We start from the raw sequence: 18,434 nt of genomic DNA on the forward strand, positions 1-18,434 counted from the left end.
CTGCGTGGGCTGCCCGATTTCTTTATCATCACCTGGGCAGATGAAATTCTATTCAATCTTCTTTTAACTAGCATCACTAACTCATTACTGCAAGCTTCCACAACCTTATGCCCAGCTGTGTCTAGGCAATAGTCTGAGGTTTCCCCATTATCAAATGCAATGGAACCGTGAGAACATTCTGAGCCCACGAGGATGCACAATTGAATTTAGGCCAAAATATAAATCTCTGCATTTCACAAGATGTGGACTGCATCTAAAAATGAACTGGGAGCTGGGCGAATCGCAGAAACCTCTGTATCCTTCTAGATGACAGATCTATTTGAGTCAAACTGCACCCAAAACAAGGTGACGGATCACTTCTCACTCAACATGGGACATATTCAGCGTTGAGATAGCTACGAAGAGTGGGAAGGGTTTTGTTGTGCACATGGATTTCATCAGACTAGGAACTGATGTGATTTAGCCCAAGAAAGAAGAAGAAAAAGATAAAATAAATAAATACTATAACAATTGCTATTAATTAATTAATTAATTAATTAATAGCATCACCCCTTTTTTCACACAGAGGACATCAGAGGAGACAGCATCTTAAATGGAGACATTGCTTCTCTCAAGGATAAAATTATGAGTAACCATAAACTGAGCTGTAAGCATAGCAGACGAGTGCTTGTTTAGCTTATCTTTTAAACTTTGGGAACGTTTTCAAAGTAATATATCCTACATCCCACACACATACATGTTACAGTTGAATGGCTTCAATTTAGTTTCTCATGGCTACATTTTGTTGTGCTAATGATGTGAAATTGTACATCAGTGAAAACCAAAACAAGTGTTACATTATTGTAAGTTGGCAAAAATGAGGATGGTGACAATAGTGTTAAACCAAACTTGCCATGATTAATGTAATAATTACAATTAGGACTATTCATGTATTAATATATTGATATTACTGTACGTTAGGCATCTATTACATTTCTTTTTATTTTAAAGTTTTACTTAAATCTTCACATTCATATACAGCATTATTAGACTATTCTTTATTATTTTTACATCATATTTTGATTTATTTACAATTTTGTTTGGGGGGCGGGTTAAAGGTAAGTGCTTGTGCTTAGAGGTGGTCTAAACATTACTGACAAACCCTAATGCTTCTAAAAATATCTGGCAACCTCAGAGGTGTGAACTAATCTGAATGGGGAGCTCAGATAATTGACTTTTATCTTAGACTTCTTCTTACCTCACAGTCAGAGTGTTTTGTAGCTACAAGACCGGCAGAGACAGACGAGGCTAATCAGAATGACGGCAGCAGGACAGTGGAACAGGGGACAGCTCTGTGTTTCTGTCACTACACTGCAACCAGCTTATAGGAGCTGACACTCTGTGTCCCACATAGTGAACACTGACAGCTATGAGTCAAGTCAAAACCAGGGTCTGATGTTAACAACCTGGAGACAGTGGCTGGCTGAGGACACTAAATTCTGTGCTAGGCAAAACAACAGTCATTTTTAATCGGTCATGCTATGAGGGAAAGTTCAAATCACTCTTGCAGGGATCTCAGTGTAACAGGGCTAGCCGCAGGAAGAGTACAGCAAATTTCAAACTCAGTGTGGAGTCACTTATCATAACAAGGACATTTCCTTGTTAAGTTACAACACTGTAAAAAGAGGAGACATGGATACTAAACGATGCAACACACACCATTCAGACAGAGTGATAAAGCACAAAAGCAGGCAAGGCTCATTTCCGCTGATCTGTAGCTGCCTACTTTACATCTCTAATGCACTTTACTTTATTAATTTCTCTTTATTTGCTTCACTAATAAAGAGGATGAATGTCTACTTAAAAGTTTTACTGACATCCATATGAATATTAGATTTCCCTGGCTAGCCAGCTTCAGTCCCATGAGGAGAGTAAACAGATTAGAAATAAATGAAGAAAGGAACACGCCGGGGGGGTTTCTCCCTGAGTACATTAGGTAGCAGTAAAAGCCCAAAAGGCCATGCTTATTCTGTGCGCGTGTGTTTGCTCTTTTTGTCACCGCTATTGAGTGAGGGGCCTTATGTGCAGAGCTGGGGAAAAGGGCAGAAAGAGTGAAAATGCTATCTCTGAGCTATGATGACCTTTATGTTAAAGAAAAAAAAGCACAAAGCCAGGCCTCTGGCTGCTTCCTACAGTAACCACAGGTTATTTACTAATTATTCCCAAATCATTCTGCACATGTTGCGCTATGCAGATATTGTCCCACACTCTGGCTTTACGAAGTGTGCATGAAATTTAACAACTTGACCTTTGGGCATGATTACTTTTGTTCACTGATTAACATTAGTGCTCTGACTATGCATTAATTCACATAGGATTCTGATCAGGGTGTTATTCAAAAAGTGAAAAACTCTCACTCTCACTCTCATATAACATCACAAGCTTGCTGTGAGCTCGACAAAATGAAAAAGGGACAATCTGCAACTATGATGACCTGTTCAGTATGATGATGGCCCTACACTGACCATGTGGTTGAAAGATAGCATCCAGGCCCCTGGCCACTGTAGCCACAAGCTCTAGCCAATTGGGACTCAATTAAGGTGACTTGATAACTGCTCTGCCTGAGGCATAAAACGAGAAGTAACTAGCCAGACACCTGAAAGGTGTTTTTCTCTCTACACACACTTTACAAACCATCATGAACACATCTTAGTGACACTGATCTGTCCCACACATCCACAGGAAAAAGATCTTTAAGTGTTTAAAAATAATATAGAATGAATTTATACTGTATCTGCTTTATTCAAATACCTCTTCTGCTTTCTATAAGAACCTGTATTGATTTACAATAATACAAAAGAAAATTTAAATAAACCAAAAATGCAAAGAAGACTTACTTTATAGGGAAGAAATAGGGAGTTGACACAGGCAATGAGACTGGCTGTGTCCTCTGCATCAGGTTGACCACAGATGATTATCTAAGAAAGAAACAAGTAAGAAATCAAGAAAGAAAGAAATGGAAGGGAGTTAGGTTTGTCTGTTGCTGTAATGAGGTGGGCAGGTGTGCTGAAGTTCAGACTGCCCTCGCTTGGACCTCTAGTTTGTTATTTCTCTCCCACAGATGACTTCTCCTATCCAGGTAAGCTCTGATGGGTTGATATCTCTGCACAGGAGGAAACTTGGGAAGATCACATTCACAAACGGACAAAGTGTAGCTTCAATTCAGCTCTTTGACAGCAGGTGACACTGATCCAGTCACTCAAGCTATATAGTAACTATACTGAAACTTTAATTAACTGACAAGACGTCAAGATGTCACAAGTCTGTGGTACAAAAAGGAAGACAATATGGCAGATCCAGAGCCTTTCCTGGGAGCACTGAGTATGAGGCAGGAATACAACCTATTCAGGAAAGCAGTCTATCACAGAAAATTGGACTCTCATTCACACAGGGAGAATTGAACCCTTTTTATAGAAAGGGTGAAACAGAAGCCTTTTGTCACATATACATTACAGCACAGTGAAATTCCTTCATCACATATCCCAACTTTGAAGGTTGGGGTCAGAGCACAGGGACAGCCATGATACAGCATCCCTTTTTCTCAGGGCCTAGCAGTAGCAGCTTGGTGGTGCTGGGGCTTGAACCCTGAGCAACAACCCAGAGCCTTAACCACTTGAGCCACCACTGCCCCACTTACCAGTACACCAGCTGCTGTTCCATTCTGCCAGCAGAATAAAAAATAATCTTATTGGACACTTTGAAACAGTGTAAACATATGAATTATTTTATTGCCACAAATCTAATCTAAAATTAGCCAGAACACTTGTGATCTTTAGTGTGAGACATTTTTATCTCTGTTCGGATAACCTTACGCTGAATTTTAATGGTTAGATAACACCTTCAAGTTTAAGATATTTATGAACAAGCACTTGGGGCATTTCAGAGAGCACAAATTGATTTGATTTCACCATTTACTCTGCAGATATAAACATGAGTGAAAAAAACTAACCATTTTTTCAGTGAATATTAATAAAATTTTTCTGCATATCTACGTTCCTATGTGCCACTAACTGCTACTGGAGAGTGTGCCATGACATTAGGAAATATAATTCAGAATGTGGGCACCACCAAAACTGGAAGGAATTTCCATTTTTTGGCCTCTGGTGAAAAAAATAATAAAAACAAGCGTTAAAGTAGCCTACCAGCATGAGGAAACCAGAGAACTCTGACAAAAGCAAAGCATCACTGTTCACACTAATAGTAATTTCAGGATAGAAGCAGGGACAGCAACTTCACCTTTTTGGTTAAAATGCAACAGTTTTAAATGCATCTTATGTATTTGAACAGTCTTTATTGCTTTGTGGGTAATAAACTTGTGATGCTGTATACAGCCAACACCAGCTCCAGCACCGATTACCTGTTTAAATGTGTAGTGATGTGCCATGAGGCCACGGACCATATCAGGCAGGGCAATTGGCACTTTCATTAGCCTATCCGAGAAGGCGGTCAGCAGTTGCTGAGAGTGCTGCATCCACTCTTTGTTGCCTGTCAGGTTGGAAAGGCGTAGCAGGTTCAGTGCAGAGATGGAGTTTGCGCTGGGTTCTGCACCATCCTGATCTGAACAGGAAAAGATGATAAACACACGGTAAACATGACGAAGGCCAACCAGCAACCGGGCTATTTTCGCAGCCTGATATAAATGGCCCGTTTCGGGAAAAGAAGTGTCATTGAACTAATGCATTATTCAAATTATCTATTTGACCTTTGCCTATTTATCAGGTTGCACAGGGCTTAAAGTGCTTGATATTGCAGGTGAAGTGTGTGACCAGTCATGAGAATGGTTTTATCTCCTTTGGGTGATGGTGTGGGTGTTTGTGTGTATGTGTGTGTGTTCTGACCTCATGCAGACAGATGTAAGGACCTGGAACTGGGGTGATAACTGACATATAACACAGCACATAATGCAGCCATTTGTTTCACTCTAATTGTGTAAGTGTATAGTATATTTAGTTTACTTTAGAAATACTAGCATCAAAGTATACATACAAGTAGTTTTCTGCTACTATTTTACGTAAATTTTAAAGTCAATATGTAGCTTATTTTCAAGGAATACGAATCTGGAGAGTGTATCGACAAATAATTTGACTAATTCAAAAGAAACAGTAGTAACTGCTACAGTAGTAAGTGTACAAACATTTATAGTTACTTTTTGTCCAAAACACATGAAGAGTATATAAAATAGCAAACTTTAGGCATTTGTTTAGCATACTATATGCACTAAATGCATTTATAGTGCACTTATAAACAACTATATCTTTGTAAGGAGAATGACTAGTACACATGAACTTTAACAAACATACAAACCCTCCACCAAGATATTGCCCATACCCAAGAATAATACAAAACTGTATCTGAGTTGAAGTTATGTTGCTAGTAAGGAGAACAGAGGATTCTACATGATTAGGTTTGGGACAGCGCGTAAAATAAAGACTGGCATGAGCTCAGTGAAGTAATCCATCTTCCAGTGACAATGTGGTGGAGGAACAATGTCCTGCCACACTCCAGCTCCACACAGCCCCTAATGGAACTTTACATGCTGGGATCACTACATAATGGTGCAGTCACTCAGAAAAGGTGACAAATCCGTCTTATGTCCCGTTTAATTCATCACTGCCAGCAACAAAAGCATCAGAAACCACCCCCACCCTTCATCCATATCTGGCTGGTGTCGGTGTCATTTTCACAGTACCATTAGTCGCAGGCCAAAGCACCGTGGCATGTCTGTGTGTTAGTGCCAGCGTGTTTGTCCAATTCCTCATGACAAAATATGAAAATATGAGTCATTCAGGATATCAGACCTAGACTCCCCCCAAATTTTATAAAACGTACAAGAAATAGGACCAATTAAAACAAATTCAATATGACAGAAAGATGAAAGTAAGAGAGAGCTCCCTGAAAAAAAGAAGTGAGAAAGGGGGACATTAAAAAAGGTGCTAGCCAAGTACTGAAGGGTTCCTATGACTTTGATAGCGTGCTATCAGCAGTGGCATGATGGGAGTGCTATGCAGTGGAGTGATGCTGAACACTGAGTGACAGCAGGAGATCTGCATCACCCAGTCCAAATGACTCACTCCCTCATACTCCCACACACTCCTGCAGCTATCAGGCCAACTGAAAGACCACAGTCCATCCATCCATAATACAGCTAACACATCATGTGAGAAATGTCATCACTAAAAGTCTCAGGTTTTAATCGCAAAATTATTACGTAGACAGCATACGTCACTATTGAAAGATGAATCTCATATCCTCAAGAAAAATGTAATTAAAAATGTGATGTGAATCTAGGAATCCCACTGCAATACTGCAAATTACAACTAGAACGGATGAATTATAAATGCTCATAACAATTCAGAACAGGGCTCCTGAGTTAAAGCGAACCTTTTAATGATCACCAACAGTCATCTCTGTTTGTTCCACTCTATACCATCTCCATTCTGCTGCATGTATGGTGAACTGTATATAAGTAAAAGTGTGTCTGTTTGAGGGACAGCAGTATAAGAAAAACTGTGTATTGTCTCACCCTGTTTGAGGGACAGCAGTATGGTGGGGTCTGAAGGGTCACTACAAAAGTAGCCACTTCCCTGGGCATCCCAGAAGAGCTGGTCCTGCCTGTGCTGTAGCTCCTCAGCCCACTGAAGCCACCGAACAGTGTGTGTAGCTTCAAACAAGTCCAGGAGACCACTCACAACGAAAGCATAATCATCCAGGAACCCAGCAATGGGTGAGGCACTAATGAGAAGGACAGGGAAAATTTTACCAGTAGGTTATAAACATACAGAATTTAACAGTTAACAAGAAGTGTCTATCGTCAGCAATAAGATGACCACATTTTTAGAAGGTCGCTACAGGACACAACAAAAAAAGTGAGATATGTGTACTCAAGCGACTGTGAGTGAGCAGCCAGGTATAAATCTTCTGAAACAAAGATCAGATTCTTTAACTCATGTCTCTCACATCTCTTGTTGACCATTTCTGAACTCTTCATTTCTGGAGTGGATGTACAGAGAGCTGACATTTCTACTTGTGATTTCTTTTCCAGTGTTTTTCAGAATGTCCTGGGAAGAAGTAATAATAAAAATACCCTTCCAGTTTAGTCCGTACCCAGTTCAGGTTTAAATCTGAATGCAAATATGAAAGATTTTGGTTAGTGTTTCTTGTGGACTACAGTGTCCTTTACATAACAGCATGGCTCCTAAAGTCTAGGAGTTACAGATCCAGTGGCAAGAAAGTGTATCTTTAGGCATAAATTGAGTAGTTTTATAAAAACACAAATTGAAAATAAAAGTTCTGGGATTATGAGGTTCAAAAGGATATTAGGTTTTATAAGATTCCTGCTGCCCCACTGATTTTTTTTTTTTTTGCTTTCTTTAAAGAAAATGAAAAGTCCTTGCAAGCAAGAGAAATGTCTGAATCATTAAACTTTGCTAAGAAAAAGTAGAGCTTTGAAGCACAAGATCATTCACAGCTTCTTTGTTCTTGTACATGCTGTTCTCCTGGACCATCTGTGCAGTCGTCTACATTTCAAGCACTGCACTGATCCCAATGTGTTAAAGTGTAATGTGTGATAGAATTCTTTAAGATGTGATCAGTGTACATATAAACCCTGTAACTGTTACCCATTTTTAAATCATTAAAAATGAAAAGACATAGCTTAGTTTTTCTTTTACTTGGTTGCTGATTCAAAGATAAACAACAATCAATGTTGGAGCTCCATAAGTAATGGCACCCTAAAAGACTGAATAAAATATTTGCAACTGAAATGCAGTTAACATTTCAGCATAATCCTTCATATTAACTTGTACTGTACTGGCTGATGTACCGGCACTCCTAAAATGAAAAAATAGAAAACAAGCAAAGCCTTGATAGACTCGATAGCTCATGTCATGTTTCCTGGTGTATAAACCTGAACTTGAGCATGCACCATGACACTGCAGTTATGTAATCAAATACACACCATTGCCATACCAGGACAAGCAACTGATACTCATGTATAAGATTTATGATACTTGTTATGATTTTCAGCTAGAGGCTCAGTGGCTCTTGTCAAGTTTAAACACATCATGAATTTTACGAATGCCAAAAAATTTGAGAATGCCCAAACCTGGTTACCTCTGCCAGAAGGTTAAGACTAACTCAGCATAGATGAACCAAGATAATGATCCCAAACATACAGAATCAACACAAGATGGGATTGCACTTTGAAATATTCAGTCTCCAGATCTGAAGCCTATTAAAACATGTGGTCTAAATTAAAGAGGGGAATCCAATGAATGAATATGAAAGAGCGTGATAAGCTCTACATGAAGGCATGGTCTATTATTTCTTTATTACTGGGTTAGATCTTCTTAGAAAGTTCTGGAAAGGAATGTTCAATCCAAATATCAATTGTGGCTGTGCCAATCATTTTGAAAGTAAACACTGCTAAACTAAAACACTTGTCAAATGAAAACATTTCATGCTTCAATATATTGTATATATTAAGTCATACAGTGTGTTTAAAATATCAATCATTGTATGCGTTTGAGATCATTTTTTGGAGGGATGACATTATTTCTGGAGTTGACCAATTAATTTATTTGAGCATAATCTAGGATATACAGTAGCTATCAGAAAACAGGATTAATGTTCTCGGAAACTAATATTAATGAAAAATCTCCCTTCCACTAGCCTTCTTATAAACAACTGAAACTTTTTTGTTATTTTTATATTCTTTAAAATAAAATACATAATAATAATAATAATAATAATAATAATAATAATAATAATAATAATAAAAAAATATACTCCCTTAGTAGACTGACAATACAGAAAAAAAAAATCTTAAAGATGGTCACCTCTTCAATTCACTGAAAAATCTACCAAAACATTGTCTGGCCAGTGTGAATATAGACTAAATTCAGTCTTTTGTTTTAATACATAGAATAATAAGAAAAGAAACATTTAAGTTCTCTGCTCCAGCGGCTAAGGATCCCACGCTTTTACCACCGTGGCCCAAGTTCGATTCCCGGACAGAGAACCAGCACAACCACTGAGGTGTTAACTTTCAGTGCAGGGTCCCAAGACCAGATAAAATAGGAGGGTTGTGTCAGGAAGGGCATCCGATGTCAAAACCTATGCCAAATCATTGTTGCAACCCCAAACATGGAGCAGCCAAAGGACAACAACAACATAGCAAAAGAAACATTTCACATTGGTACATTTGGTTCTTAAAAAGCCGAAATTATTGGAAATAAATCATCAAGGACATCTAAGAACTGCAGAAGTGCACTTGAATAACAAAGCCAGATATCTAATAACATTCTTTGAAGCACTTTGTTGATTCGACTGAACATCTCAGCAACCTTTCATCTGCAGCTCTCAGGCATGTCCACTGAGGTTACACTGTAGCTAGCTGAGTGTGGGAGAAATTATACAGACAGAACTGAAGATAAAACTCTGTTATGAGGAAGTAAAACAGAGGTCTAGCGCTTGGGGTGACCTCCATATGCCTTGTTTCAAGTCATACATACCCCTCCAAAACTATTAGAACGACAAGTTGTTTGTGATATACACCAAAGACATTTGGGTTAGAGATATCTAGAAGATGTATATGAGACAAGAGCTTAGGATTTCAGCTTCTATTTCCTAGTATTTATATAGATGTGTTAAACAACATAAAACATAAGAACATTTTGTATCAGCTTTTAGGTGAGTATAGGAACACAGAAGTCTTGAAGGAAATTAAAGTAAATAACTCTTGCTTGCAAAAACAGCATCAAATTGATGGTTTCCTTTTTTTGTGATGCTTTTCCAGGCTTTTACCAAAGATTCTTTCAGTTGTTTGTTTCGGGACTTTTTTTTCCCTTCAGTCTCCTTTTCAGGATGTGAAATACTGTTCAGTTGGGTTAAGGTCTGATGATTGACTTGGCCAGTCTAAAACCTTCCAGCTTCTCCCCTGATGAAGTCCTTTGTTGTGACGGCAGTGTGTTTTGGATCATTGTCTTACTGCATGATGAAGTTCCATCCTGACTAATCTGTATGCATTGTCTGTAAATTGGCAGACAGACTGTTTCTGTAGACTTCCGATTTCCTTCTGCTGCTACCGTCATGAGTTACACAATCAATAAAGGTCAGTGAGAATGTTCCAGAAGCAGCCATGCAAGCCCAAGCCATGACACTACCTACAACGTGCTTCACAGATGAGCTTGTATGTTTGGGATCATGTTCAGATTATTTCTCTCTCCACACTTCAGTGTTTTCTATTGCTTTGGTAGTGATAAATCTTGGTTCAAAAACGTTTGTAAATTCAAAACTGGCTTTTTTATTATAAATAAGAGGGATTAGCAACTTTATATGCTGCGCTTGACATCTTTCACCCCTGCTTTGTGAAGGTTTTCGATGATTGCTGTTTTGGGTTTTTCTTCACAGCCCTCAAAATGTTTCTGTCATCAGCTGTTGTTGTTTTCCTTGGTTGATTTGTTGATCAGTTGTCCCTCTTTTCTCAGCATCAAAATGGCCTCCTTTTCTCGCATACACAGCTCTCTGACTTTAACGTTGGCTTTTTCCTTTTATAACAACTTCACAGGTGTAACTGAAGTCTAACACCAAGAGAGATGTACAGAGCTATTTATTGTTTGAACAATCGTACAGGACATACCTGGCTAACAAGAAACAGTCATGTGTTCCAATATTTTTGCTTGCCTAAAAATGAGTGGTCTGATACAAAATGTGCTATGTTCAATATCAGTTAACACACCTACATAAAAAATATCAAGAAAGATGTCCAATTGGTGTCCAATTTATGGCAGATATAATATGATGTAATGTCTGGATCAGATACAGGGATGGGAGGATGTATATCATTCTTGACGTATTTATTTAGTACTGAATGTGTTGCATCAGAGGGAACATAATACCATGCTCCATGGAATTAATTTCATTTGCATACTTAACCCCAGACCTTATATCAAACACATTAATTTTGAATAACTGGTTATATTTTCTACAGGAGACAGAATTTTTGCATTTTGTGGAAGTTACATCACCAGAGGCAGGAAGTATTGGACAATCACGTCATAAAATACTTACTTAAAGATTGATGGGAAAGGTTTGATGTCGTTTTTCACAGTTAAGGCACAACATCTACTTTGAGCAGGCTACACAAACAGAAAGTAAGGGTTTCTATTAGACACAGTGCTCTGCCTGTGAACAGAAGGAATCTGAGGTTCCTTCTCGGTGCAGTGAGACTAACAAAGTCTGAAATTCTAAACTCTCTTCTCATGTTCATCTTTTGATCTCAAACAGAAACGTCTTCAGTCTAGAGTAAAAGGGGAATAAACTGGTCTTTTCGTTCCAATAGTTATTATTAATTATTTATTAATTATTATTATTATTTTTTTTTATGATGAATAGTGATGTATGAAAATCCTATGAGGGGATGCTGCTAGTCATCTCAGACATGCCTTTGCATCCAGTAATGAAATTCAGATTGCTATTAAATTGTCATCCACAAACAGTAAATCAAAGAAATTCACAAGCCAGGTTAGTCGCACTGCACAGAGAAAGGAACCTCAGTTTCCTTCTGTTCACAGGCAGAGCTCTGTGTCTAATAGAAACCCTTACATTCTGTTTGTGTAGCCTGCTCAAAGTGGAGCTTGGTCCTTAACTCTGAAAAAATGACATCAAACCTTTCCCATCAGTCTTAAGTAAGTATTTTATGCCGTGATTGTCCAGTACTTCCTGCCTCTGATGTAACTTCCTCAAAATGCAAAACAAATGTCTTCTGTAGAAAATATAACCAGCTATTCAAAATTAATGTATTTGATCTGTATATAAGGTCTGAGGTTAAGTATGTAAATGTAAATAAATACCATGGAGCATGGTATTAAATTCCCTCTGATGCAACACATTCAGTACTAAATAAAACGACCAGATACGTTAAGAATGATATACAACCTCCCATCCCTGTATCTGATCCAGATATTACAGCATATTATATCTGTCATAAATTGGACACTAATGTCATTTCTCTCATACAGGATTTTCATTCGACTTCAACTATGATGAAAAAGTGGCTACCTACCTATCAAACAATAACCAATTTGACTCTGGGAGCTGGATTTTGATTTGCTACGTAAAATATTCACAAGGACAAGCAGAGAAAAGAAACGATTCCTTGCAAGAAAGAAATTAAGTGAAGCGGCTACACAATCAACGGACGAGCTCTAGTGTCTCCTCTCATGTCATTTAATCACCCGGTTTGCCTTTGCTTTCAGATTCACAGAAGGAAATTTCTCCAGCAGCAGAACAGGGCAAATTAAGAGCAGCTTGATGTCCAAAATTTCAGCTTCTGGGCTTTATAAACAAAGAGCAGTGTGTGTAGTGGCCCCTGAGAGCACAACAGCTTGGCAAGTCTTTTAGCTGTATTTACACTTATAATGTTTTTTTCCATAATGCAAAATGAAAATGTTTGATGTACAAAATAAGAGTAAATACAACAGTGTATGGTACATCCAGGCCTGTATTAAGAGTTATATTGATCAATTAAATTTGAAATATTTGTGAGGAACATTCTCTGCATCCAGACTTAACTTGATTTTCTGGGTTGGCCATTTATATGATTCAAATGACTAGCTTGTGTCTGAGATTGCCAGGCATTCTTTTTAAGTAAGAACTCCTTCTGCAGAAGATTTCAATTGAATCCAGTTAAAACAAGCATTCGCCTTTCATTTTAATCCCAAACAAATCAGGCAATAGAAAATGTTGTATAATAAATCTGACCTCGGTTCATGGTTGTCACTTTCGATATAATGTCAAGAGACATCCATCAAATGTATCCATTTTCTGAACTGCTTATCCTACACAGAAAGCCATGAGTCTATCCCAAGGGTCTCAGGTCACAAAGCAGCTCATTACAGGGCACAATCACACACATAAAATTTAAAGCCGCCAATCGCATGTCTTCGTAGGAGGGAAATGGAGTTACCAGCGGAATGCTCCAAAGCACAGGAAGAACATGCAAACTCCATGCACACACAAAGCAAAGGCAAGGATCAAACCCCCAACCCTAGAAGAGTGAGGCAAATGTCTACCAGTCAGTGCAATGAACAGGCATCCTGAAGTGTGGAAAAAGTTGAGAAATCTGAGTCATGATAATCACATTCTCAACAACTTTATCTCAATTTAGTGATATGACATTCATCCACTTTTACTGGCAGCTGGTTCTGTACCAGACCCAAAAAAAGAGAGTAAAGATAAATCATGTATTAACCTCTGAAATCTCTACTAAAAACACAGACAGCACCTGCTTTTAGACAACCCCCCCAACCGCTCCAGGGGCGCAGGGGCGCTGCATCATGGCTGACCCTTAGCTCTAACCCCAAACCTCCAAGGATGGGATATGCAAATAAAGAATTACGCTGTGCAGTAATGTATATGTGACAAATAAAGGCTACTTGACTTATCAACATCAAATTGCACTCTGCCACTGGCCAGAGTGAATACAGCACAGGAATAAAAGCACTTTATATATTTAATGTCTGACAAACAGGCACAGCTGTCTGATTAGCTCCCCATTCCATAATAAAAAATAATTAATCATTCTGAGGCCTGGCAAATCTGGTATGGTGTGTTTAATCTACACCCACTTACCAGTTTATTAGGAACACCTTTACATATTCACATCCATGCCTTTATCCAATCAACCAATCAGGTAGCAGCAACACAATGCATAAATGTGCAGGTGAAAAGGCATTCCTAATAAAGTGGACACTGAGTGAATGTATTTACAACACACTTAATTTGATTATGCAGTATTACTATCTGCAATTAATTTATAACCTTGAAATACACTACCAGTCAAAAGTTTGGACACACCTTTTAATTCAATGTTTTTTGTTTAGGGATTTATTTTCTACATTCTAGAACAATACTGGAGATTTCAAAGCTATGAAATAACACACATGGACTTAAGTAATCCATATGTAATGACAACAAAAAACAGTCAGTTGTTATTTTAAGACACGAAGGTCAGGTGTTCTGGAATAGTTCTTGCAAGAACAGTATTGTCAAGTGCATTTGCAAAACCCATCAAGCACCATGATGAAACTGGCTCACATGAAGACCATCCCAGTAAAGCAAGACCAAAACTTACCTCTGCTGCAGAGGAGAAGTTCATTTAGAGTTACCAGCCTCAGAAATCACCAATTAACAGCACCTCAGATTAGAGCCGTTATGAAAGCTTTACAGAGCATCAGTAGCAGACATATCTCAATATCAACTGTTCAAACGAGATTATTGTATATTTCGGCCGCCTTCAGCATTGTTTTACAATGTAGAAAGAAATAAACATCAGGAAAGACCATGGAATTAGAAGGTGTGTCCAAACTTTTGACTGGTAGTGTACAAATCTACATGCAATTATATTTGCAGCATTCGTTCCTTGTTTGCAAATAACAGAAATTGCATGCAGCTACTATATCGTCTTATTCTCATGCATGTTTATACTATTTCTATATGCCTAAAAATCACCCTTTTATTCTAAAAATCAATATATTTGAACAGGCTGCAGTAGAGGTTCCCATTACCTCTCCAGCACAACATATTTTCACTGAGAATGCCCACTATTCTTGATTATTCATAACCACACACCCAGTGTCCATTAACATCAATTGGTTTACTGGCATAACCTCCAGAATATGGCTGGCTCAAAATACAAGAATATGAAAAAATAAATATTCATCACTGAGGGCAGCAAGACGTTTCATGTACAAGTAGTACACTAATACTGCTGTGTATTAACAGTTATCAGTTTAATCTGCACACTCACAATGTAAATTAATTAGCTAATAGCATGCATTAGATTAAGACATCTTTAAAATCAGTGTTATCTGTTGTTATTCAAATAAGAACAAAAGTATGCTGATTCAAAATGTATTGGCATGAAACCTTGAGATAAACTGAATGATTAAAACTGCACAGCCCCGTGTCCTCCTTGAGTGTCCTGAGAAAAAAAAGCACTAAGCACTTGTGAGTGTAAAGAGCTGGGAGAGAAGATGAATGCTTGCCAAAAATGAATTTCAACTACAGGTTATGAAGGGTTTTGTGTTTGTTGAAGCAATGAAAAGAACACTCTGTATCTGGAATTGCCATTTTTAGGCATTCATACTGCCATACTAAATAATGTCAAAACAGTATTCTTACTTCAGAGAGTGGAATACTACTTAAAAAGCACACATTACTCAAGGGTGCTTTAAGCTGATTATAAGCAAGGCCGACTGCTGCAGTGTGCTCAATGTATGTTGTTTGTGAAACAGTGAGATACACTGATTCACCAGATACACTGTTTCCCCACTGATTCCCCAACTCTTAATACTCTAAAATGAACAAAATACAGAATACATGGTATATATTTTGTAATATAAATAAAATGGACAGCCAGTTGTAAAAATGTTTAAGATTTATAATAAATCTCTGCAGAGATCACAGCTCTTGTTATAAAATAATATTAGCCCAGCCCAGGATCTCACAATATCTCTGAACAACTATCTGATCTCCCCTTCGGCCAGTGATTGCAACATTGGGGTAATCATGGACAATCATCTGTCCTTTTCCTCCCATGTTACTAATGTCACATGCTCATGTCGGTTTCTTCATCATCAGAAGGAATTGGCCGTTTTTATCGACACAGGCAGCTCAGGTGTTTGTTTAGTCTCTGGTCATTTTGAGAATGGAGTACTCTGGCAGGTCTACCTTTGAATGCAATTCATCCTCTGCAAATGATCCAAAATGCAGCTGTGCTGCCTAGGTTCTCCCACACCACCTCACTGCTACGCTCCCTCCAGTGGCTTCCGGTAGCTGCATGCATCAGATTCAAAGCACTGAGGCTTGCCTACAAAGCCAATAATGGACCAGCTCCCTCTTACCTCAAAGCTCTTATTACGCCTCATAATACACCTCACTCTCTCCGATCTACTAGTACTGCTTGACTGGTCCCAGCATCTCTCAGGGTACAAGGTAGGTATATATCTCTGTTCTGGCACCGATGCGGTGGAATGAACTTCCTCTAGATGTACATATAGCCGAGCCACTGACTGTCTTCAAACTATGGATGAAGCCCTACCACTTCCTGAAGCACTTCAACTAGAACTTATTTTTCCCTGTTTGTTTTATGTATTGTTGTATGTTGATTTAAAAAAGGCTTTTAGGCTGATGGTGTCTGTGAAGTCTGTGACCTATTGAACCAGTGTTCATTTATTTATTGATAGAGACTTCAAAGCACTCTGTCAGAAATGTAAATGTAATGTAAATATTAGGCTTTGAATTAAGAAACCTTATTTATTTTATTCTGTGTACAGCATCATTATGTATAGCAAATGTATTTGCTTGTTCCATGCCAAATAAATCAAATCAAATTGGCCATTGTTGTCTATTTCCTGATAATATTAATGAGCCCTGGTCTGGGAAATATAGCAAATTAAATAAAATACATTTTATTTCTTTAAAGGCACAGAGATGAAGTTCAGTCACTGCCCATGTGCATTTGTTTTCTACTGAATCTGGGTTATTTCTACTTCTACTCAAGGCAATTGTGAATTGTGAGTGCAATTGGAAACAGTATGGAATGTCTGCTAGTTTTCTTGCATAAAAGAAAACACATTTGTGTGCTACAGCCTGCACTCACTACATACTACCATAACAGATTAATTTTTTTTTTTTTTATAATGCAACAAACTGTTGTTCTGCCATGAGACGCAAACTGAATAAATGAAACAGTACTTCCTTTCCTTTGTGTAAAAGAACACAGTAATATCATGCTTGTTTGTGTCTACATTTTTCTGTAAGTGTGTAATCTAGTCTTGAGGGAGACTGAAGGAATGTTGCTTACGTTTGCTCGACCTCCATACTGTCGCCTCTGTAACACGAGTGCAACATGTGCTGTCCCTCTTCATCCCACAGGTGCTTTCGGAGAAACTGTGCAGTCTGTTCTGCTCTCTGAAGTAGAGTCTTGTCTCCTAATACTGCCCCCACACGGGCAAAACCTGACAGCATCAGCCCTGGAACAATATGTAAAACTACCTGTCAATCATCCATACACTATACACAGTCATATTCAGAGTGAAGCTCGCACAGTGAGGGTTAATTACACAAATTTCACACCGATATTCAAACCTTAGTGGTAACTAAAAATCCACAAAAAGACGAATAAACATATGAGTTGAATTAAAATGTGCCATAACTGTATCAGATGAGTGCTGCTTATTGCTCAACACGGTTTCTTTACCAGAGAGTATGAATAAACTGGCTTTATTTTATTACTCCACAACTCAACATAATTAATTAACATTGTGAAAAACTAGCTTACACCCCACAGACTCATTGTGATTTCTTGACCTTGACTGATTACTACACAGGAGTTACAATATGAGGCTACACAGGAGAAACTACAGTAACACACACAAAAAATATTTAAAAGAAAAAAAATAATAATTATTTTAATTATTTAATTGCACGTTTCAACTTGGCACAATTTTTACGCCGGATGCCCTTCCTGACGCAGCCTTCCCATTTAATCTGGTCTTGGGACCAACACCAAGAGTTCACTCTTCAGTGGCTGGGTTAGTGCCCTGCCTGGGAATTGACCCCGGGCCATGGCAATGAGAGCGCGGGATTCTGCCGCTGGGCCACCAGGAGGCTCATACAACATTTAACAACAAAAGAAAAAAAAACATTCCCTTCTCCGGTGTGCATTTTATATCCCTGAACTTTTTTCAGGCTTAAAGTCAAGTGCTTGCATTTAAAGCCAATGAACTAGATACTAACAATCTAGCCATGGGGGTCACAGTCCAGTGAATAATAAATGAGGATATGAAGCTAGTGGGTGCAAGTGTTGAGGATGCAGAAGATAGGGATAGATGGAGAGAGATGATTCGCTGTGGTGACCCCTGAGGGGAAAAGCTGAAAGAAGAAGAAGAAGAAGAAGAAGAAGAAGAAGAACTAGATACTAACAAAAAAAACCTCATCTCGTCCACTCAGGAAAAATCTGGTAACTTCAGACTGAATTAAAAACAGGTGATAGCTTATTTTGAATGGCACACCCAGAAAATCAGCTCCTTATGTAAATTTTGGACTCATAGTTTAATAAATACCTCATTCTAAAAAAAAATACCTTCACCTCATCTATAGACATGTTCTTTAAAAGGTCTCTACACTTACAATACTAAATGCAAGGCTTAAAGTATTTTCAATCGAGGGATGTTTGCAACACTGGCACCAAAATCAATATAACAAAAACAATATACGCATCAGTTAGCCATGTCTTCCTTGATTACTACAAGTTTCTTTAGAGGTACAGATACAGTCTTAGTGAATTAGCTAAGCCATGGAGTGTATCGCACATAGGACTGCTGTGATTA

The 18,434-nt window shown here is 38.2% G+C and overlaps 1 protein-coding gene across 1 annotated transcript in view; it reads right to left on the minus strand.

Moving 5' to 3' along the window:
• Positions 1 to 18,434, minus strand: part of spata20 (spermatogenesis associated 20) — a 40,088-nt gene that overhangs the window by 11,451 nt on the left and 10,203 nt on the right. Inside the window, exons 12-15 of the mRNA XM_058406786.1 lie at positions 16,907 to 17,075; positions 6,563 to 6,771; positions 4,397 to 4,596; positions 2,877 to 2,957 (exon numbers count right to left, since the gene is read on the minus strand). Coding sequence (XP_058262769.1) covers positions 2,877 to 2,957; positions 4,397 to 4,596; positions 6,563 to 6,771; positions 16,907 to 17,075 — 659 coding nt within the window. The remainder of the gene's footprint in view (positions 1 to 2,876; positions 2,958 to 4,396; positions 4,597 to 6,562; positions 6,772 to 16,906; positions 17,076 to 18,434) is intronic.

This window comes from Hemibagrus wyckioides, linkage group LG13 (assembly GCF_019097595.1).
Source record: "Hemibagrus wyckioides isolate EC202008001 linkage group LG13, SWU_Hwy_1.0, whole genome shotgun sequence".
Taxonomy (NCBI): domain Eukaryota; kingdom Metazoa; phylum Chordata; class Actinopteri; order Siluriformes; family Bagridae; genus Hemibagrus; species Hemibagrus wyckioides.